The following is a 22,819-nucleotide window of genomic DNA, read 5'->3' as shown; positions in this document are numbered from 1 at the left end:
TTTGGCCAGCTAACTTTCATTAACCATGCTTTAACCATTTTTTTTATTGACATTTTTATGTCATTTTAAAGATTATACAGAGAAGGATGCCTTTTTGAAGTTTTGAAACAGGACCAATGGTTTTGTAGTAATGTTGGGTCTGGAATGACCTGTCTGTTGCGTTGTCTCCTCCACACAGAGATGCCAGCCCTCATGGCCCTGAGGAAGAGAGCCCAGGGAGAGAAGCCGCTGGCTGGGGCCAAAGTAGTGGGCTGCACCCACATCACAGCTCAGACAGCCGTGAGTTACACACACACACACACACACACACGCCACCATCCACCACTCAGTCCACTGTGAGTCTGCCGCTTCTGCTCAGAAAACCGCGACTCGCAGCCATACTGAATGGCGCTCGTCTTAAGACCGCTTCATGCATCTTTTAGCTGCACGAACGTCTCCGTTGGCTGTGTCCTTAACTGAGCGCGCGGTCTGGTCTGTGTGTGTGTCGCGCAGGTGTTGATGGAGACGCTGTCTGCCCTGGGGGCTCAGTGCAGGTGGGCTGCCTGTAACATCTACTCCACGCAGAATGAGGTGGCAGCTGCTCTGGCCGAGGGAGGTGAGTGTGAACAGGGCTGCTTCATTTGAGCGTCCTGTGTCGTGTGGGAGCTCGTTCTCTGTCGCGACCGCTGGCTCTCTCAGTGCCCATCAATTCAATGGTAGGATATTCATAAGAACATGCTGTATTGCTACATTTCTCTTACTCTCTCCCCCTTTCTCCGTTGCTCATCTTCTCGATTCTCTCTCAGGGTTCTCTGTGTTCGCGTGGAAGGGCGAGTCGGAGGATGACTTCTGGTGGTGCATCGATCGCTGCGTCAACCTGGAGGGCTGGCAGCCCAACATGGTACGTGTCTGTCTTGTCTCCCTCAATCACTCCCGTCTCTCAGTAACGGACTGGCACCCAGACTTTGTGATGGCGTAAACGGCGCCAGTCCTTTATCCCGATCAGTTAGAGACGCGCGTTGTGTGTCCCGCCCCAGATCCTGGATGACGGCGGAGACCTGACCCACTGGATCTATAAGAAATACCCCAACATGTTCAAGAAGATCAAGGGCATCGTGGAGGAGAGCGTCACTGGAGTACACCGGTGGGTGGATCACTGCTAACCACACTACTTCATTATGCGTTGACTCATCGTCTTGACTGAGAAAAACAGTATTTTGCCAGTAAGCTTCCCCCTTGCTCAGGGGTTTGTTTTGAAGCGAGTGGTCCATCCTCTATGGCCATGTCTCCATCTAGTGGCTATAACGGGTAGTGTCAGGTTTTACTGGTTATGATGCCCCTCTCTTATTGCTGCTCTGTGTATAGGTTGTACCAGCTGTCCAAGGCGGGGAAGCTGTGTGTCCCGGCCATGAATGTCAACGACTCTGTGACCAAGCAGAAGTTTGACAACCTCTACTGCTGCAGGGAGTCCATCCTGGACGGGTAGGACAACTCCGGCATGCCTGTTCAAAGCAGAAAGACCGAGGAAGATTACGTCATTGTCGTCACATATATAATTGTCTTTGGGCGCTGACGGCCGGGAGTCTACGGATGACTTAAACATTTTGTCATGCTAACTTCCTGTGATTTTTGTGTTTCTTCGCTTTCCCTCCAGTCTGAAGAGGACCACTGATGTAATGTTTGGGGGAAAACAGGTGGTTGTGTGTGGATATGGAGAGGTAAGAGTCTGTCTTACCTACTGTGTACTAGTGATGGGGGGGGGGGGGTCGATAGTTGCATTTCGCTACATTATTTGTGGACAATATTATATTGATATTTGTATCGATAAAATAATAATACAATAATGTTTTTTGCTACTGTAGGTAGCATTAGCTGTACCTGCACCAAAACTCTGCTATTTTTCCTCCTTTTTTATTTATTTATTTTCCTTTAACTAGGCAAGTCCGTTAAGAACAAATTCTTATTTTCAATGACGGCCTAGGCCTTGTTCAGCGGCAGAACGACAGATTTTTACCTTGTCAGCTCGGATTCGATCTTGCAACCTTTCGGTTACTAGTCCAACACTCTAACCACTAGGCTTCCTGCCGCTCCAACTGGTACTTATCATTTTTTAACTCAAATTTTACCAGGTAAGTTGACTGAGAACACATTTCTCATTTACAGCAACGACCTGGGGAAAAGTTACAGGGGGAGGAGAGGGGATGAATGAGCCAATTGGGAGTTGGGGATGATTAGGTGGCCATGATGGTATGAGGGCCATATTGGGAATTTAGCCAGAACACCAGGGTTAACACCCCTACTCTTACGATAAGTGCCATGGGGTCTTTAGTGACCACAGAGAGTCAGGCCGCCCTTTTTACGTCCCATCCGAAAGACGGGACCCTACACAGGGAAATGTCCTCGATGCCTACTGGCCCTTCAAACCCATTTCCAGTAGCATCTGGTCCCCCATCCAGGGACCCACCAGGACCAACCCTGTTTAGCTTCAGAGGCAAGCCAGCAGTGGGATGCTGCTGGCGATCTAAACACCTTATTATATCAAAATGGACCACCAGATGAAAATATTTACCATCCAAGTCTATAGTAGAGCCTCCATCTGTCCTATGCCCATGTGTGTTTTTATTTGCGTATCCATAGGTGGGGAAGGGCTGCTGTGCTGCTCTCAAGGCCATGGGCTCCATCGTGTACGTCACAGAGATCGACCCCATCTGTGCCTTGCAGGCCTGGTGAGTTCAACCAATCAGAGCCTGGTACGTGAACTAATCAGCCAATGGCAGCAGGGTGAACGAGGAAGTAACACGTTTTTCCCCCCGTCCCTGTTCAGCATGGATGGCTTCAGACTGGTGAAGCTGAATGAAGTGATCAGACAAGTGGACATTGTCATCACTTGCACAGGTGAACAATTCTCCGTTGTCCCCTCGGTCAGCACTAGATGGCCACGTTAGAACACATAAGTGGCAATAGTGTCAAAACGAATAACCAAGCGTAAGTACATGAGCTTGTTGGAGTTTAAGTCAGGGTTAGGGTTTAGATTTCTTTAAGTCAAATTTGTGGTTAAAAACCCCTGTACTCCCATCCTTTCCAGCATGGGCATAGCAACAACAACCACCTTCTCCCTACGGCTTTACTGCTTGGCTGATCCAGCCTGCACCACTCTATTCATACACACACACACACACTCCCAGCAGCCTAGAGGGTGACTAGACAGTAGGGTATAGGCCAGCGGTCACCAACCGGTCGATCGCAGTCTCCAAGGCATTTCTAGTCGATCACCAGACATTTCTGTCAAAAAAACAACAATGATAAATGCTTGCGTACCTATTTTTTGTTTAGAGCTGTTGGTGCACTTCATTCAGCAGCCCTAGTGCCAGGAAGGCAAAAGTGTTCCCGTTCTGAGCCATTTCATGTGTCTGAAGGCAGAAGGTTGCCTAAACGGCAGACCCAAAGAGCAAATCAAGTTCACCTATAGGCCTACCGCTGGCCAATCAGAGAGCTCAGATCAGTGTCTGCACATTTTCCTCGAGCCACAGGCTGTAAAAAGAAGCCTCGAACGCACAGCAAATACTGTGTGATTTCTTAACTTATTAAAAACCATAACTAGAGAGAGACAACGAATACAGCAAAGAGCTGCTGTTTTTATGAGTACATGTTTGTTGTTATTCAGTACTGTCGACACTTTATTAAACACCTTTTATAAGCTATAAAATGAGCGTTCTCCCTACTCCCACTCGTGCTACAAACAGCACTGCAGCGGCAGTGAATGAGTATAGCGAAGTGTTTCCATACGCTTGTGTTATTAGCGGCTTAATTTTTTTAGTATCGAGGAATATTTCAATTTCTCTGGTCATATGAGTAACATCATGAATTGGTTCGTGAGGCAGAAATAATGCAGTGCGACTTGAGTTTCGCCAACAGCAGGAAGACTGCCCCCCCCCCCCTTTCAAAGCAAATTTTATTTGTCACATGCGCCGAATACAACAGGTGTAGTAGACCTTACAGTGAAATGCTTTCTTACAAGCCCTTAAACAACAATGAAGTTTTTAAGAAAATACCTGAAATAAAAGTAGCAAATAATTAAAGAGCAGCAGTAAAATAACAATAGCGAGGCTGTATACAGGGGGTACCGGTACAGAGTCAATGTGCGGGGGCACAGGTTAGTTGAGGTAATTGAGATAATATGTACATGTAGATAGAGTTATTAAAGTGACTATGCATAGAAAGTAACAGAGTAGCAGCAGTGTAGAAGGGGGGGCGGACAATGCAAATAGTCTGGGTAGCCATTTGATTAGCTGTTCAGGAGTCTTATGGCTTGGGGGTAGAAGCTGTTTAGAAGCCTCTTGTACCTAGACTTGGCGCTCCGGTATTGCTTGCCGTGCGGTAGCAGAGAGAACTGTCTATGAATAGGGTGGCTGGAGTCTTGGACAATTTTTAGGGCCTTCCTTTTACACCGCCTGGTATAGAGGTCCTGGATGGCAGGAAGCTTGGCCCCGGTGATGTACTGGGTCCTACGTACTACCCTCTGTAGTGCCTTGCGGTCGGAGGCTGAGCGGTTGCCATACCAGGCAGTGATGCAACCCGTCAGTATTCTCGAGAGGGAGTGAGGAGTGACGGTGAGAGGCAGCCTCACCGCTGCTCCGTCCCTCCCCTCAGACTAACCATAAGATGCAGGCCATCAGTCCAGTAAAAAAGCTAATTATTATGCTCACTCAGCTGTGTCTCACAAGTAATACATCAAATGATCTATTACCATTTCTGATCATTCCAGAGAAGAACAACATTGGCTGGACAATTCAAGTGTAGCCAATATGCACTGATAATGTTATTGGGCCTATAGCCTACTGCACAGACCTCGTTGCTACAGAACTGTTTTTAATTGGTTAATGTTGCATAGGCTTACTTTTTTAAAGTCATGTTTAAAAATATATATTTAAAAAATAAAGTGATCTTGACTCAAAAAATGTTGGTGACCACTGGTGTAGACATTACAGGAGTCATCTCAATCACTCCGACCTAGCAGCCATGTGCGTAGCCAGCCAGTCAGCGCTCCACGTTCAGATTCAATCAGAGTGAAGCGTTCATTGGGCCAGACTGCATTACCTTCCTAGTCTATTAAGCCTAATGACAGGCTGCAGTCCTCATCCACGTTAATTGAAAAAGGACAGACGGCCGTAATCACTCGGGCGAATGTGTATGCGTGCGCACACAGACCTGCACGTTCACGCACTCCGACTTAGAGACACGCGATGCCATTCAGACACTTATTCATACTGTAGATCAATGTGGAGAGTGGATGTGGAGCCCAATGGTGCGTTCTGACTAGATCGATTTTTATCTAGTGCAGGAGATTTATTCCTAGCATCATTTGCGTAGCATATACAGCAACGTAATTCCTTTTTGAAGTCGTTTCGTTATAAACGTTATAATCGGCAGTAGTGAACAGTAGTGAACATGATGATTGCGAGAGTGTAATATCGATGGCACGTTTTAATGACGTTCCCGCCACTTCAGGAAATAAGAACGTGGTGGTGAGAGAATACTTGGACCGTATGAAGAACGGCTGTATCGTCTGCAACATGGGACACTCAAACACCGAGATCGACGTGGTGAGTGAACTGTGTGTCTGTGTGTATTGGTGGGAGATGAAGGGGGGGGGGGGGTTATTGTGACAGTTATTGTGACAGCTTGACTGATCGTGTGGGCGGAAGACACTGCTGTCACCAATGCTTGTCACGTTATTGTCACTGTGGGGGAAGCTGTGATACGACAACGCCCCTGACCTGACGTTGGCGTAGTTATGGGTTGACTCGCTGTGGCCTATGCCTGTCAGTTGTTATCACTGTTACTGTGACATCCTCAGGGTCATAGTGAAACTATTTTCATAGTGACTGTTGTCATCAGGGCCTGACATGAACTTTTTGGTCCACCCGCCACTGTGGCAGATTAAAAAATCTACCAGCCACTCAGAGTTTTTACCAGACAAAATATTTATTAAACTTTTTTTTCCTTCTTTTTTTTAACGGATGAGCATGCTTTGTAGTGTTTCTAAAACAATACATTTATTACTAGTAATAAGTGAAGTGGTATATTACTCAATGTTATTTCATTTTTTGTGACCTGAGTCTTAACCAAAATACCTAAAATGAGATAAAAATGTTATGCTGCCCCTTTAAGGGCGGGCGGTTACCGTGGCAACGAGGGCACTGAGCCGCTGGAGTCGAGCAGCTGGACTCTCAGTGACTGCCTGTGATATAGAGAATCTGAATAGTAGCCGATGCCTTTGCTAGCAGCTGAAGCAAACTCAAACATTGAAAAACAAAACGATGTAAATAGCCATGAAACAAGGACAAAGTCTCACTTTAGAGTAAATTCGACCAACTTTGGCTTCCAGAGTGGCGCAGCGGTCTAAGGCAGTGCTTAAGGCGTCACTACAGACCTGGGTTCGATCCCAGGCTGTGTTGCAGCCGGCCGTGACTGGGAGACCCATGAGGCGGTGCACAATTGGCCCAGCGTCGTCTGGGTTAGGGAAGGGTTTGACCGGCCGGGATTTCCTTTTCCCATCTCGCTCTAGCGACTCCTTGTGGCGGGCCGGGCGCCTTCAAGCTGACTTCGGTCGCCAGCTGGACGGTGTTTCCTCTGACACATTGGTGCAGCTGGCTTCCGGATTAAGCGAGCAGTGTCAACCAAGCAGTGCGGCTTGGCAGGGTCGTGTTTCGGAGGACGCATAGCTCTCGACCTTGGCCTCTCCCGAGTCCGTAAGGGACGGCGATGGGACAAGACTGTAACTACCATTGGATATTACGAAATATAAGAAATAAAACAATTTGACCACTTTTTTATACTTGTGCCCACCGGTTCCAAAATGAGTCGTCAGCGCGGTGGACACAGCTCCCCAGCCAGGCTGTGCTCCTGCATGTTGCGCGAGTTGGGATATTATTATATGATTTGTAGTTCTTTGTGTGATTAGCTGCCAGCTATGAAACAAAATGTCAGAAATACGGTGAAAACGGCTACTGCAGTATTTGTTCAGCTGTACATGAGCTCATATTTGACCCCTAACTCTGTTTATTTGCAAATGGGATTGACATGCTTGTGGAGCCCTGACCTACCGCCAACGTGGCTGGTGAAACGGACATCTTACTGACCAATGCCAAAATCGATCCACATTTGGCGGGGGTTAATTTTAGGCCCTGGTTGTCGTAGTGAAACTGTTCTCGTGGTAACTGTTTCCTGTCCGTTTGTTGTCCTCTCCTCCAGGCGAGCCTGCGGACCCCGGAGCTGACCTGGGAGAGAGTTAGGTCACAGGTGGACCACGTCATCTGGCCCGACGGCAAGCGGATAGTGCTGCTGGCTGAGGTGATCTATTATTATTATCATCATCGTCACATTAATACAAGGCTGTCCGTGACGGTACTACCTCAGATCATTGACCCTTGTGATTTGATCTATAAATCCTCTCAACTTCCAAATAACTGGGCGTGAATAGATCCAAATGATCCATATGTAGCTGTACAACAACCCCTATCTGAGTCTGAGCCTGGTAAACAAGCAGTACGTCTACACCATATTCCCTCTCTCATAGCGGAGAGAGACAGAGGCTCTCTCTCTCTCTCTCTCTCCGTCTCTCTCTCTCTCTCTCTGTGTGTGTGCAGCACTCCCTTTCTCTTAGCAGAGAGAGACACAGAGGCACTCTGTGTGTGTGCAGCAGTCTCTGACAGAATGAAACCACCGTGAGAGCGAGCCAGACAGATAGCCAGACGGAAAGCCAGACAGAAAGCCAGACAGGCCAGGTGCTTCAGTGTGTCTGCTATTTGATCTCCTCCAGGCTATAATCAGAGAACGTTTTATTTTCCCCTCTCACTCTTCCCTCTTTTTTTTGACTCTATTCTCTCCATCTTCACTCCTGGACTCTCTCACTTCTCCTCTACTGTCTCGATCCGAGGGGCTTTTTCAAAGAGATGTCGCTTTTTTTTTTTGTTAGTTTGGTTCTCAGGAGCTCACCAGTAGCTGTGTTCTGTTCTCCGGACGCTTTCTACAGAACAGGGAAGTGTGGGCTGTCTCAGTTCCCCCGGGCAGTGTGCATACTGCATAAAGCAACAGTACGCCCCGTTGTACTGTCACTGCTACTCGCAGCAAACAGGGAACTGAAACCAAAGCACCACCAAAGTGTAATTGCTACGTACTAACACAACATGTTGCAGCTCTCTGGGAAATAATGCACACTATCACATGCTTTCTGTGCCACCGAGGAGTGTATGATGGCGGTAGTAAATGTAGATCAGTTCCTCCTCCTTTGTGAACGCTGGCTCGTTAGCAGTCTGAGCCCAGTAACAGTACCAGTCCCATGTTCTCCCTCGGTTTACATGTCTGTCTGCACCACAGCTTCTGTTATTCCAAGCTTGGACTCGGCAACACTTTTTCTGACATTTGATGATGTCGATGTCAACCACACACACACACACACACACACACACACACAGTATCTTATCATTGAGACGGAGCTGTAGGCAGTTTTCTCTGATTCTGTGTGCCGTTTAACTGGTTGTTAACCCAATGTGTGTCTCTCGATCTGTCCTCAGGGTCGTCTGCTGAACCTAAGCTGCTCTACGGTCCCCACCTTTGTCCTGTCCATCACCGCCACCACCCAGGTACCGTGTGTTGTGCGTTTTTGTGCGATTTGTGTGTGGGATGGATCAGCGTCGGCGTGTGTGCCGCTTCGTACAGTAATCTGAGCGATTAGGGTCCTGTCATTGCTCTGCCGCTGACCCCAGGGCAAGGCTGCGTGCGTCATGAGAGCGACCGTGGCGTTTCCATGGTAACATAAGTGTGTGTGTGTAAGATTGACATCCGGGTCTTGTCTCATACCTCAGGCCCTGGCTCTGATAGAGCTGTACAACGCCCCAGAGGGACGTTACAAACAGGATGTCTACCTGCTGCCCAAGAAGATGGGTAAGAGGCCGAGCTCTATGTCCACACACACACAGACATACATCCCTCCTCTGTCCTCAACCCTCTGTCTCACACACACACACACACTCCGTAATCCTTATTCGCTCAGGCCTCAGCCGAGGCAGCCAGCAGTCACCTGACAGCACCCATCCGCCTGTCTGAACCTCTGACAAAACCCTTTTTAGGGGAAAACATTGAGTTGAAAGAGGATCAGCCAGAATGCACAACGGACTCGGCTCAGCTAATAGAAGCGATAGATACAGTATAGGGATAGAGATGGCATGCATGACCGTGAATATGTTTTGAAGCAGCTCTGTGCGAACTCAACCCAATCCAAGACATGGCTGCAGGGGTTATCTATGTTCTACGTCATGATCCAAAACAAACACTGGATGTTAGTATATCAGGTCGTGCTTGTGGCGTTTAGTCTTTTGTTCTATTTATTTACAGTCATTGCACTGTCTGGGAAATATAGAATCCATAGTAGAACGCATCCTATTTAGAGAGGTGTGTGTGCGCGTGTGCGTGCTTCGTTCACTGTAGAGGTACATCTCATGGAAAGCCTGAGTGTGCATGCGTACGTGTGTGTCTGCAGCTGGCAGCGTAGCCGGGTCTCTGCTGGAGTAAAAGCAGGGAGAACGAGAGGCAGAGAGGCTCAATATAGGTCAGCCTGTCAGACCCTGCTGCTAAGCTCACTGCACCATCACTGACGGAGAGGGAGGGAGAGACCGGGACAGGAGAAGCAGCCCCAGTGCGTTCAGCTAAACCCACACAAACAAATAAATGAGTAAATAACCAACAGCCCCGTGTCCTTGCAGGCAAGAGTAACTAGGCGCTCTCGTCCCACTCCTTTTTCTGTCTCTATCCATCTTTCTCTCTCGCTCTTTTTTTCTCTCTCTCGCTCTTCCCCCTCCACTCCCTCCTTCTGTATTATTCCAGATGAGTATGTGGCCAGTCTTCACCTGCCCACGTTCGATGCTCACCTCACAGAGCTGAGTGACGAGCAGGCCAAGTACCTGGGCTTGAACAAGAACGGGCCCTTCAAGCCAAACTACTACAGGTAAACATTAACACCCGAATGCTTCGATTGCCTGCTAATATTGTACGTCACATACGCTGAGTATACCAAACATTAGGAACACCTTCCTGATATTGAGTTCCACTCCCCCTTGCCCTCAGAACAGCCTCAATTCGTCAGGGCATGGACTCTACAAGGTTTGAAAGTGTTACACAGGGTTGCTGGCCCATGTTAACTCCAATGCTTCCCACTGTTGTGTCAATGTTGTCAAATTGTCTGGATGTCCTTTGGGTGGTGGACCATACTTGATACACACGGCAAACTGTTGAGCGTGAACCCAGCAGCGTTGCAGTTCAAATCCAATAAAATTGATTTATAAAGACCTTCTTACATCAGCTGATATCTCAAAGTGCTGTACAGAAACCCAGCCCAAAACCCCCAAAACAGCAAGCAATGCAGGTGTAGAAGCACGGTGGCTAGGAAAAACTCCCTAGAAAGGCCAGAACCTAGGAAGAAACCTAGAGAGGAAACAGGCTATGAGGGGAGGCCATTCCTCTTCTGGCTATGCCGGGTGGAGATTATAACAGAACATGGCCAAGATGTTCAAATGTTCATAGATGACCAGCAGGGTCAAATAATAATATTCAGTGGTTGTCGAGGGTGCAACAGATCAGCACCTCATGAGTAAATGTCAGTTGGCTTTTCATAGCCGAGCATTCAGAGTATCTCTACCGCCCCTGCTGTCTCTAAAGAGTTGAAAACAGCAGGTCTGGGACAGGTATTACGTCCGGTGAACAGGTCAGGGTTCCATAGCCGCAGGCAGAACAGTTGAAACTGGAGCAGCAGCACGGCCAGGTGGACTGGGGACAGCAAGGAGTCATCAGGCCAGGTAGTCCTGAGGCATGGCAGTTCTTGACACAAACCCGTTGCACCTGGCACCTACTACCATACCCCGTTCAAAGGCACTTAAATCCTTTGTCTTGCCCATTCGCCCTCTGAATGGCACACATACACAATCCATGCCTCAATTGTCTCAATCCATGCCTCAATTGCTTAAAAATCCTTCTTTAACCTGACTCCTCCCCTTCATCTACACTGCTTGAAGTGAAATCAATAAGGTTTGTAGCTTTCACCTGGATGCACCTGGTCAGTCTGTCATGGAAAGAGCAGGTGTTCTTAATGTTTTGTCTGCTCAGTGTATATCTTTCGTGGTGTTATTGCAAAGGTGTAATGTTATAAATACAGTTATCAGAGTTCTAATGAGAAATCAATCAAATGTATTTATAAAGCCCTTTTTACATCAGCCGATGTCACAAAGTGCTATACAGAAACCCAGCCTAAAACCCCAAACGGCAAGCAATGCAGATGTAGAAGCCCGGTAAGACGGCCATGCCGGTAGGGAGATGCTTGGTAGAGAGAGATCCACAGTGCAAGATTGTTACTACATGATTTGACATTTTGTTTTTTCTCCCCAAGGTATTAAACCAACTCTGAAATGAAGAAAATACCATGGCTCCAAAAATCGTACAGAACCAAGAAGAAAGGAGAGCGGAGGACGGAATAGTCACACACCTGCTTTTTACAAGAGGGGAGGAGCTGTGTGCTAATTGCTCAGAGTGGAGGGCGTGGCTTTACCTGCGCTTTGGCAGTGTTTTATTTATTTCCGCTAGAATAATGTAACTCTAACCTTTTTTGAGCTGCTCCTGCCATTTTGGGCTCCTTAGCAAGCGTCTCCTGGAGATTTCATCGTCTTCTCTTAGCTACTTGTCTGTCTGTCAGTCAGTCGTACGTAAACTCCGTTGCGAGATCTTTTTATTGTTCGTTTAAAAACTAATGAAGACTTAATGAAGAAAAACAAATGTACAAAAAAATCTCTGTGTGAATGAAAGATGACCTCTGAAGATTTAGGGATGGACGTGTGGTTCATGTCCTGTTGTCTGTCTTTACCTACTCTTGATTTTTGTTTTGTTTTCAAAGATCAATTGAAAGGGATTAGATGAAGAGGTGGGAGGGGGGAGGTCACTGGGTCCAATCATGTCCTGTCTTTGATAATTTGATTCAGATGTATTCTCTGTCCTTGTTTTTAAGTATGTTTTAATGTGTTGGTTCTCCTATTCCCCCAATCAAACTGGACAGTGACAGGTGTGGGGGCGGGGTCTTTCCCTGTGATTGGTTGGGACCTCTCTCCCGCACCTATCACTCAAACACAGTGAATCCATCTCAGCTCCCTGTCCCACAGCCTCTCAATAATGAACTATGTTCTTCAGCTCCCAAACTGCTCACATGATGCTAGTGTTATATGAAAAGTATTTTGCCGACCAGAGTTTATGACATCCATCCACGATGTCCGGAGCTAGATTCTCCTTTCAAAGCATTATACTGTATTATAAACTGAGTTGTTCGAGCCCTGAATGTTGATTGGCTGAAAGCCGTGGTATATCAGACCGTATACCACCATTGCAAAACATTTATTTTTACTGTTCTAATTATGTTGGTAATCAGTTTATAATCGCATTAAGGCACCTCAGGGGTTTGTGGTATATTGGAAATGTACCAGGCACTCTGCGTTGCGTCGTACTCAAGAACAGCCCTTAACACAGGTATATTGGCCATATACCACAAACTCCCTCGTACCTTATTGCTTAATTAGAGGCATGACAGGTATGGGAGATCATTACAAGGGGATATATTTATGTAGAAATGTCGATTTTTATATCTTTCCTCTACCCATCTAATATCTTAACTTTGAAATTAAACATCTGTCTCGTTTATAAAGATAAGCAATTAAATGTTATGATAAATGTTCTGGATGATTTTTTTGAAAACTGTGACAGACTATTTCAGTGAGATACCAAATGTACAGCCAGGCTTGTAGTAGTTTCTTTGGCCAGGTCCTCAATAGTAAGCTGCCGTAAGCAAACCTGTACAGTAATTACAGCGTTAAAACCAATTAGCCATTGTCAGGCGTTAGTTGTGATTTTAACTGCAGTGAGGCTATAGCTTGATGACTGGGTCATTACATATGCTTGTAATTAGTTGGGGACCTACATTTCACACGTTCCAAAAAAGAGTCACCACTTCAGACATCAGTTTACCTCATTGTTCCAATTTATTATGCATTTCTGATAAAAGGTCATAGTCACCTTATAAATGTCCAAGATTTGGTGTCTTCGTTAGTTTGAGTTTTTCTGTTGAGGGCCAAACTCCTCTGGTACGATTATTAGTCCGGCTTCATTTCCTCAACGTTTTTAGATTCAACTTTGTTAGAAATCCCAGCTGTTAGGGTTTTCACCTGAACCAAAAGCCCGTACTACAAGCAAGCTGGGAGGAACCAGCTTTTCTTCAAATTTTTTCATGTATTTTTTTTTTTACATCGTATAGAACGGACTTAAATCCCTGAGAACATACACCCATATGCTCCCATGTTAATTATGCCCATACTATACATTCTAAAATGTCACTGTGTTCATGTCATACTCGTGAGCTACCATTTTATGCCCCAGCCTCCATAATTACCATCTTCCAAGTCGGAGGCCCCCTCTGTGTGACCATCCATACAACCCATATTTCTGTTTGTCTGACATTTTAGAACATGATCCTTGTGCTGATTATCTCATCTGTTAGAGTGGTTTATCGTGTCTGACCGTGTGAGCCTGTGCGTGCTTGAGTGAGTGAGTGTGTGTTAGGGTCATGTGTAGTAGGACATGGTTGCTTCGATACAGTTGTCTCAGGATCATAGCCGGTGCGTTCCGGGGGTGAAAGAGCATTAGTCGGTCCAATAGCTGCATCACGTGGGCAGGGTTAACGCCAGCATCTTGTATGGTTAACTCAAAAGTGTAGGAATTACAGCATATCAACTCTTGTATTTATTGTTCGCAAATCCACAAGTCAGTACAAATGGAAAATTCTTCTCAAATTTTTAAGTTGTCGAAACAATGTTTAAATATTGCAAGTGATAATGATAGATGAGCAATAATAGATCTGTAATCTTAAAGAATAAAAATGTCATTGTATCAACCTTTCTCGTCTAATATATGATGTGCTGTATTTTTATTCGTATTTTCTTGAATATATCTACATTTGGATAGAAAGATTGCTACCAATGCCTATTAAGCATATATGGTTGCGTTTACACAGGCAGCCCAATTCTGAGACTTTGCCACTAAATGCTTTTAACCGATCAGACCTTATACCAATTATTGGGCAAAAGATCAGTATTGGGCTGCCTGAGTAAACTGATTTCCCATGGCCTTGAGGCATCACTAGACTCTGGCCGATCTGATAGATGAGAGGATGACTGCCTGCTGCTGCTGGGAGCTCAAAGAAAGCTAGACATCAGTAATGACACCACTTGAGAGAGGAAGAGAGGATGTTATGTGAAGTGCTTGAAACAAAGTATTATCATTGTGAACGAGGGCGTTTCAATACAGCTTGGATGATTTGAGCACAAGGCACTGGTACCAGTGTTTGGCCAAGTTTTACAGGACTGGTTTAGGTTATGTTCCCTCAATCTTATTTACAAGCCATGTGTCCTAGAAGACTTATTACTGCAGTTGTGAAGAACACGTGCTTCTAACATTAACACTGGTTATTAAGTGACTCAACATGATAGATTGTGTCCATGTGAATTATGTTCTCAGAACTCGTAAGTTTGGTTACTTACTCGGTCACGGGGCTATAATTGGGGTATGTGCTCAGATTAAATGGATTACTGTGTTGCCAGATGACACAGTGACGGGGTGACACTGGGTGTGTCGAGAGCACTTGAAAGCAGCTGTTGTCGCCACTCAGTCACAGTCGTAGTGTGTGACCTAATCAGAGTGCACCCACTCTGCTACAGACACCCTGAAGCACACACGCAATCAGATGTTGACTGCCTATTATACCGTTCATGCTACACACGCACTGACTTCACTCAGTTAATGTGAAAGGTCTGACACACAAAGGTAAAAACGCAAGATTCATTATTAAACTGTTGTTTTGGTCCCTAACAGCCACCAATATTAACCATATCAGGAAATCAAATGTATTTGTGTCATGAGCAGAATGCAAAAGGTGTAGACTTTACAGTGAAATGCTTACTTATGAGCTCTTTCCCAACAATGCAGAGTTAAAAAAAAAAAAAAGGTGCTAATAAGACAAAGAGGACATAGTAACCCGATAAATGTGGCCTAAACAGAATGATATTAACACAGGTGCATTTCACATGTTTCATGTTTGTTTTGACCTGTGTTCATCAATAAATCCCTGCGTCCAGTATAAACACCCCCGCACCCAACCAGCCACCATGTGTCAAGTTCACCTACGTGAAACGGATATGACCTTTGCCCTCTCATTAAACTGTACACTCCAATCAGATCATGTTAAGTGCTTTTCTCAGTCACGGGGGTTGTTACGGGGGGGGACATGAGAGTGAGCAAGGCAATCTACGTCAAGCAGCCCCCTGCTACAGTCACTAATCAATAATTCACTCAGTTCACTGTGGCGGTGGTGGGATGAGAATGACCGTGGAGTGGTCTAGGTCTAGTCTGTCGTCACCCCTCTCCGACCCCTACATTACCACCACTCGATGTGGCAGCCTGCCTTAAGGGATGGATGTTTTGGGGGGAATATTAAATTCCCTCTAGAGCAGTGTTCTTCAATCATGATCCTGGAAGCAGGCTTTTGTTCTGGCCCAGCAATAACATACCCGATTCAACCAAATAGTCATCAAGCTCTTGATTCATTTAATCCGGTTTGTTACTAGGCTGGTATAAAATAATTGTATTGACTCATAGGTTTTGTGTCTTGTCTCAGGTCTTGGATTGATTGAAATGCCCACTCTGACTAAGGTGTGGAGGATATCAGGATACGACAGATAGTCTATACACAATCCAGTCATTCTGACAGAACAAGATGGATTAAACAGCTGTGTGAACACGAAATGGTTACATTCAAGTACATAGATACAATTGAATAGCCTATCAATACTAAGCTATAATAGCAAATGTTTCATTTAAATCCACCGAAACGGACAATGTTTCTAATGTAGGTGCCATTATGGAACACTCAACATCAGCACCAATTCATTGACCGCATTAGAACACTCGCATACTCTACTCCACGGATTCACTCGCGGGTAAGACCAACCCGCCAGTCACCATTTACAGTACAAGTTAACCCCGCCCTCTCTGGCGTCCAGTCAACCAATCACACTAACGGGGACGGGTTTCCTGAACTTGGAATACTGAAATCTGTTACAATTTGTCAGGCTCGAACCTTACCGGAATGCACGAGCTGCAGAAAAAGTGAACGAACCAACACAGAAAGATGCAGGCAGACGAAATGGAGGTACCTATCATTAATAACATTAACAACAACTGCAACAAACAAAGGCCTCTGCCGAATGGGAGATATGTGTTCATGAATTTGCTGAAGGATTGGGAGGTAAAGCCAGTTTGTAGCTACTCGTTGAGCCAGTAAAGAGGGGTCCATGTCCGTGTGGGTTGTTGTTGCTGGGGAGCTTTAAGCTTTAAATGCCCTTTTGCTACAGAGCCGCTTTTGAAAGCATGCAGCCCAGGTTGTTATTTTGGTGACAGAGCAAGTGGATGCTATAAATACCGTAAGTTTATGGTTAATTCTGAGCGTGGCAAATACAGGTAGCTAATGTGACTGTCAATGTCCAGTACGTTTTGTGGTCGAATCTTATCTTGCAGCTACCGCCTGTGCATTTGTGCATGACATCGTAGACCGGTGTCAGATTGGCAAATATACAGTAGGTTTATGTACACAGTATTGATGTTGGGGATATAATAAGAAGAAGAAATCATTCGGTGTGTACTTATTTGTCCCATATGCTCTGGCAGCAGCCTATATGTAGATATGCCAGTGTGTGAATCAATACATTTTTTGAATTGCATTTATTTGTCAGTGCAGAAGAGTGGATTTGAAATTGATAGAATAAGGCATAGGCTATTAGCTAGTTTCTCAATTATTACATATTAAGATGTAATTACTAACTGGATATTTTTCATTAAACACACTAATCGGTTTTCAAAATGTTTCTCTAATTATATTGTTCCACTATTGCCTATAGTTGCTTTCAAGTAAACATGCTTGACATTATGCTCCATACTACTAGGCTACCGTATATAGTTGTTCTCATAACTCATTCATTCAGCCATTAAAAATTAAAACAAATCAATTGCATTTTGGATTCATGTCTTGGCAGTGTAACCCAGATCCAGACTAGGTTGCCTAGCCCTGCTAGTGGGTGAACTGTGGTGGTGGGTAACCTACATCTATCCAGTGAAATCACACCAAACATATCCTGGATCGTGTTTGTTGGGCATATTATATGGTGGGGGGAAAATGAAAATAAATAAAAAAAAGGAACTAGAGCATATTTCCCCTCCAGCCTCAAGCTTTCCAGGACAGAGGTGTGTGGTGGGGGGGGGGGGGTTCAATGCTGGTTGACGGGCATGAAATAAACACATGAAACCTCATCTCCACACTGGTGAAATCTAAAGGATCCAGTTGGCTCATTTCTTTACCAATGGCTTCTTTAAAGCAGGCTAATGCGTCTGTAAACAGAACTCGGTGTAGTCAAGTAGCAAAGACTCCGTTCAGTGCTCAAGCCACACAATGTACGCCAAAGTCATCATAGCCGATATGAGATATGATCGTTCCACTTAATTCTATTGCTTTGTCCAGGCTATTCCTCATGTGATCTGTGTTAGAGTTGATTATTGCATTGGCCCATTGGCTTGGCTGGCTGGCTGGCTTCGGTCATAGGTTATTTTTAACATATGCTTATATGAGAAGAGGGGGGATGGGGGCTGGTGGGGATTTTGACGGGATGCCCAGTGTTTGCACACACTGACGGTGGAGCGCAGGGTTCACTGTGCCAGTGTGGAAGGAAGGGTAGTGTTCATAGCAAGCTGGAGGGGGTGGGGGGAGAGAGAGAATTGTTGATGCCAATGGGTAGCCGAGTGAGAGAGACCAAATTCCCCACTCTCCTTCAAACAAACATGCTCTATTGAGAGCAGTAACAACACAAACCTTAGTTTCCCCGTGCAACAGACACAACCTTCTGGCATCCTCTCATCTCCTCTGCGGGGGACTAAGCCAATCAGACACTAGGATTGATGCCTGTGTTTAATTATTATCCCAATCAAACAATCGTGAGCTGAAGTTAAGATGTGGTTTCTAATCAAATCAAATCAAATGTTATTTGTCACATGCGCCGAATACAACAGGTGTAGACCGTACAGTGAAATGCTTACTTACAAGCCGTTAACCAACAACGCAGTTTTAAGAAAGTATTTACTAAAATGAACCGAAGTAAATAAATAAATAAATAAGAACATAGAAAAATAACAAATAATTAAAGAGCAACAATAAAATAACAGTAACGAGGCTATATACAGGGGGTACCGGTACAGAGTCATTGAGCGGGGGCACGGGTTAGTCGAGGTAATTAAGATAATCTATCTCTACAGTACCAGTCCAAAGTTTGGATACACCTACTCATTCAAGGGTTTTTCTTTATTTTCACTATTTTCTACATTGTAGAAAAGTAGTGAAGACATAAAAATCTGTCAAATGTATTTATAAAGCCCTTCTTACATCAGCTGATGTCACAAAGTGCTGTACAGAAACCCAGCCTAAAACCCCAAACAGCAAGCAATGCAGGTGTAGAAGCACGGTGGCTAGGAAAAACTCCCTAGAAAGGCCAGAACCTAGGAAGAAACCTAGAGAGGAACCAGGCTATGAGGGGTGGCCAGTCCTCTTCTGGCTATGCCAGGTGGAGATTATAACAGAACATGGCCAAGATGTTCAAATGTTCATAGATGACCAGCAGGGTTAAATAATAATAATCACAGGGGTTGTCAAGTGTGCAACAGGTCAGCACCTCAGGAGTAAATGTCAGTTGGCTTTTCATAGCCGATCATAGCCATCTGGAAATATGGCTGAATATAAACAGTGTAGTTATTCGCTCCGCAAGGCAATCAAACAAGCGAAATGCCGGTACAGGGACAAGGTGGAGTCGTAATTCAACGGCTCGGGCACGAGACATGTGGCAGGGTCTACAGGAAATCACGGACTACAAAAACAAAAACAGCCATGTCACGGACACCGATGTCTTGCTTCAAGACAAACTAAACACCTTCTTTGCCTGATTTGAGGATAATACAGTGCCACCCTTGCGGCTCGCTAACAAAGACTGCGGTCCCCCCCTCTCCTTCTCAGTGGCTGATGTGAGTAAAACTTTTAAACTTGTTAACCTCGCAAGGCTGCTGGCCCAGACGGCATCCCTAGCCGCGTCCTCAGAGCATGCGCAGACCAGCTGGCTGGTGTGTTTACAGACATATTCAATCACTCCCTATCCCAGTCTGCTTCCCCAAATGCTTCAAGATGGCCACCATTGTTCCTGTACCCAAGAAGGCAAAGATAATTGAACTAAATGACTACCACCCCATAGCACTCACTTCTGTCATCATGAAGTGCTTTGAGAGGCTAGTCAAGGATCATATAACCACCACGTTACCGGCCACCTTAGACCCACTTCAGTTTGCATACCGCCCCAATAGGTCCACAGATGACGCAATAGCCATCACACTGCACACTGCCCTATCCCATCTGGACAAAAATAATACCTATGTAAGAATGCTGTTTATTGACTAGAGCTCAGCATTCAACACCATAGTACCCTCCAAGCTCATCATCAAGCTGGAGGCCCTGGGTCTCAACCACGCCCTGTGCAACTGGGTCTTGGACTTTCTGATGGGCTGCCACCAGGTGGTGAAGGTAGGAAACAACATCTCCACTTCGCTGACCCTCAACACTGGGGCCCCACAAGGGTGTGTGTTCAGCCCTCTCCTGTATTCCTTGTTACCCACGACTGCGTGGCCATGCAGGCATCCAACTCAATAATCAAGTTTGCAGACGACACAACAGTAAAGGGCCTGATCACCAACAATGACGAGACAGCCTACAGGTAGGAGGTGAGGGCACTCGAGTCAGGAAAACAACCTCTCACTCAACGTCAACAAAACAAAGGAGATGATTGTGGACTTCAGGAAACAGCAGAGGGAGCACCCCCCTATCCACATCAATGGGACAGCAGTGGAGAAGTTGGAAAGTTTTAAGTTCCTGGGTGTACACATCACAGACAAACTGAAATGGTCCACCCACACAGTGGTGAAGAAGGCGCAACACCGCCTCTTCAACCTCAGGAGGCTGAAGAAATTTGGCTTGTCACCCAAAACACTGACAAACCTTTACAGATGCACAATCGAAAGCATCCTGTCGGGCTGTATCACAGCCTGGTACGGCAACTGCACCGCCCTCAAACTCAAGGCTCTCCAGAGGGTGGTGCAGTCTACACAACGCATCTGCGGGGGCAAACTACCTGCCTTCCATGACACCTACAACACCCGATGTCACAGGAAGGCCAAAAAGATCATCAAGGACAACAACCACCTGAGCCACTACCTGTTCACACCTCTATCATCCAGAAGGGGAGGTCAGTACAGGTGCATCAAAGCTACGACCGAGAGATTGAAAAACAGCTTCTATCTCAAGGTCATCAGACTGCTAAACAGAAATCATTAACTCAGAGAGGCTGCTGCTGATATTGTTACCCAATCACTGGACACTAATAAATGGATAACTAGTCACTTTAAATAATGCCACTTTAATAATGTTTACATATCTTACATTACTCATATCACATGTAAACTCAGCAAAAAAATAAACATACCTTTTTCAGGACCCTGTCTTTCAACGATAATTTGTAAAAATCCAAATAACTTCACAGACCTTCATTGTAAAGGGTTTTAACACTGTTTCCCATGCTTGTTCAATGAACCATAAACAATTAATGAACGTGCACCTGTGGAACGGTCGTTAAGACACTAACAGCTTACAGACAGTAGGCAATTAAGGTCACAGTTATGAAGACTTAGGACACTAAAGAGTTCTTTCTACTGACTCTGAAAAACACCAACAGAAAGTTGCCCAGGGTCCCTGCTCATCTGCGTGAATGTGCCTTAGGCATGCTGCAAGGAGGCATGAGGACTGCAGATGTGGCCAGGGCAATAAATTGCAATGTCGGTACTGTGAGATGCCTAAGACGGCGCTACAAGGAGACAGGACGGACAGCTGATCGTCCTTGCAGTGGCAGACCACGTGTAACAACACCTGCACAGGATTGGTACATCTAAACATCACACCTGCGAGACAGGTACAACAACTGCCCAAGTTACACCAGGACCGCACAATCCCTCCATCAGTGCTCAGACTGTCCGCAATAGGCTGAAACAGGCTGGACTGAGGGCTTGTAGGCCTGTTGTAAGGCAAGTCCTCACCGGACGTCACCAGCAACAACGTCGCCTATGGGCACAAACCCACCATCGCTGAACCAGACAGGACTGGCAAAAAGTGCTCATAAATGACGAGTCGCGGTTTTGTCTCACCAGGGTTGATGGTCGAATACGCGTTTATCGTCGAAGGAATGAGCGTTACACCGAGGCCTGAGCTCTGGAGCGGGATCGATTTCGAGGTGGAGAGTCCATCATGGTCTGGGCGGTGTGTCACAGCATCATCGGACTGAGCTTGTTGTCATTGCAGGCAATCTCAACGCTGTGCGTTACAGGGAAGACATCCTCCTCCCTCATGTGGTACCCTTCCTGCAGGCTCATCCTGACATGACCCTCCAGCATGACAATTCCACCAGCCATACTGCTCATTCTGTGTGTGATTTCCTGCAAGACAGGAATGTCAGTGTTCTGCCATGGCCAGCGAAGAGTACGGATCTCAATCCCATTGAGCATGTCTGGGACCTGTTGGATCGGAGGGTGAGGGCTAGGGCCATTCCCTCCAAAAAAATTTGGGAACTTGCAGGTGCCTTGGTGGAAGAGTGGGGTAACATCTCACAGCAAGAACTGGCAAATCTGGTGCAGTCCATGAGGAGGAGATGCACTGCAGTACTTAATGCAGCTGGTGGCCACACTAGATACTGACTGTTACTTTTGATTTTGACCCCCCTTTGTTCAGGAACACATTATTCAATTTCTGTTAGTCACATGTCTGTGGAACTTGTTCAGTTTATGTCTCAGTTGTTGAAACTTGTTATGTTCATACAAATATTTACACATGTTAAGTATTCTGAAAATAAACGCAGTTGACAGTGAGAGGACGTTTCTTTTTTTTGCTGAGTTTATTTCGCTCTAGTACGTCTTAGCTCTCAAATGGTGTTTGGAACTGAAAACCACCTCACAATACACAACAAGTCTCCATCTGGAGTGGGATCTGGGCCCAATGTAATTTAAATGAACAAGTCATTAGGCCAAGCGATTCGTACATTTTCCATCCCTCCTATTGAATCTCAACCTAATCTGACAGACATTTTCTGAGGCTTTGGGTGCTCCAGGTTCCAATGAATTACAGATGTTAGCCTATCCCTGACTACTGCTGCCCTTCTGTGGTAGGATGCATGAAAAATAACTACAGACAGTCCTCGCACTTCAGCCACTGACACATGCCATTTAAGGACCGTGATTCGCTGTCATTTTCTCTCTCACTAAATTGCTGCTGAGACACTCGCTCAAGGCTGACCAACGGCGGTCCTTAACCTATTTCAAAGTCTCGTCTGTCTCTATCCAAGTGCTACGGTCTTTTGTATTGGCTGGCAGTATGTGAATGTTGTTGTTTCGCGGTGCTTTGATAACTGGTGTGATCGTGCATACTGTATCAGTCTGTCTCAACCTGGGAAAATAATGCTTTTAGCAACTATGACGGCTAGCAGAGGTGGGCTCGGTCTCTGTCCTTATTCCCGCCATGCTGTGTGTGTGTGTACGTACTGTGTTTGAGAGTGTGTGTGTGTGTGTGTAC

At 45.7% G+C, this 22,819-nt stretch overlaps 2 protein-coding genes across 7 annotated transcripts in view; both read left to right on the top strand.

Moving 5' to 3' along the window:
* LOC139534181 (putative adenosylhomocysteinase 3) overlaps positions 1-13,961 on the top strand; it is a 44,840-nt gene extending 30,879 nt beyond the window's left edge. For 2 of the 4 annotated variants that reach the window (XM_071333057.1, XM_071333058.1), the window contains exons 4-16: positions 179-279; positions 493-595; positions 786-880; positions 1,017-1,123; positions 1,345-1,461; positions 1,634-1,697; positions 2,617-2,705; positions 2,804-2,874; positions 5,488-5,582; positions 7,234-7,332; positions 8,556-8,624; positions 8,847-8,925; positions 9,865-9,989. In XM_071333057.1, coding sequence (XP_071189158.1) covers positions 179-279; positions 493-595; positions 786-880; positions 1,017-1,123; positions 1,345-1,461; positions 1,634-1,697; positions 2,617-2,705; positions 2,804-2,874; positions 5,488-5,582; positions 7,234-7,332; positions 8,556-8,624; positions 8,847-8,925; positions 9,865-9,989 — 1,214 coding nt within the window. Of the gene's footprint in view, positions 1-178; positions 280-492; positions 596-785; positions 881-1,016; positions 1,124-1,344; positions 1,462-1,633; positions 1,698-2,616; positions 2,706-2,803; positions 2,875-5,487; positions 5,583-7,233; positions 7,333-8,555; positions 8,625-8,846; positions 8,926-9,864; positions 9,990-11,419 lie in introns of those variants that run through there. The other 2 variants (XM_071333059.1, XM_071333060.1) reach the window with 2 other exon arrangements.
* A 2,162-nt stretch (positions 13,962-16,123) lies between these two features.
* Positions 16,124-22,819, top strand: part of LOC139534179 (striatin-interacting protein 1 homolog) — a 38,753-nt gene continuing 32,057 nt past the window's right edge. Inside the window, exon 1 of one of the 3 annotated variants that reach the window (XM_071333055.1) lies at positions 16,124-16,273. In XM_071333055.1, the coding sequence (XP_071189156.1) occupies positions 16,253-16,273 (21 nt within the window). In that variant the 5' untranslated portion in view covers positions 16,124-16,252. Of the gene's footprint in view, positions 16,370-22,819 lie in introns of all 3 variants that reach the window. The other 2 variants (XM_071333052.1, XM_071333053.1) reach the window with 2 other exon arrangements.

This window comes from Salvelinus alpinus, chromosome 11, assembly GCF_045679555.1.
Source record: "Salvelinus alpinus chromosome 11, SLU_Salpinus.1, whole genome shotgun sequence".
NCBI lineage: Eukaryota > Metazoa > Chordata > Actinopteri > Salmoniformes > Salmonidae > Salvelinus > Salvelinus alpinus.
Note: the sequence above shows the minus strand (reverse complement) of the source record. Positions and strands in the feature narration are given on the sequence as shown.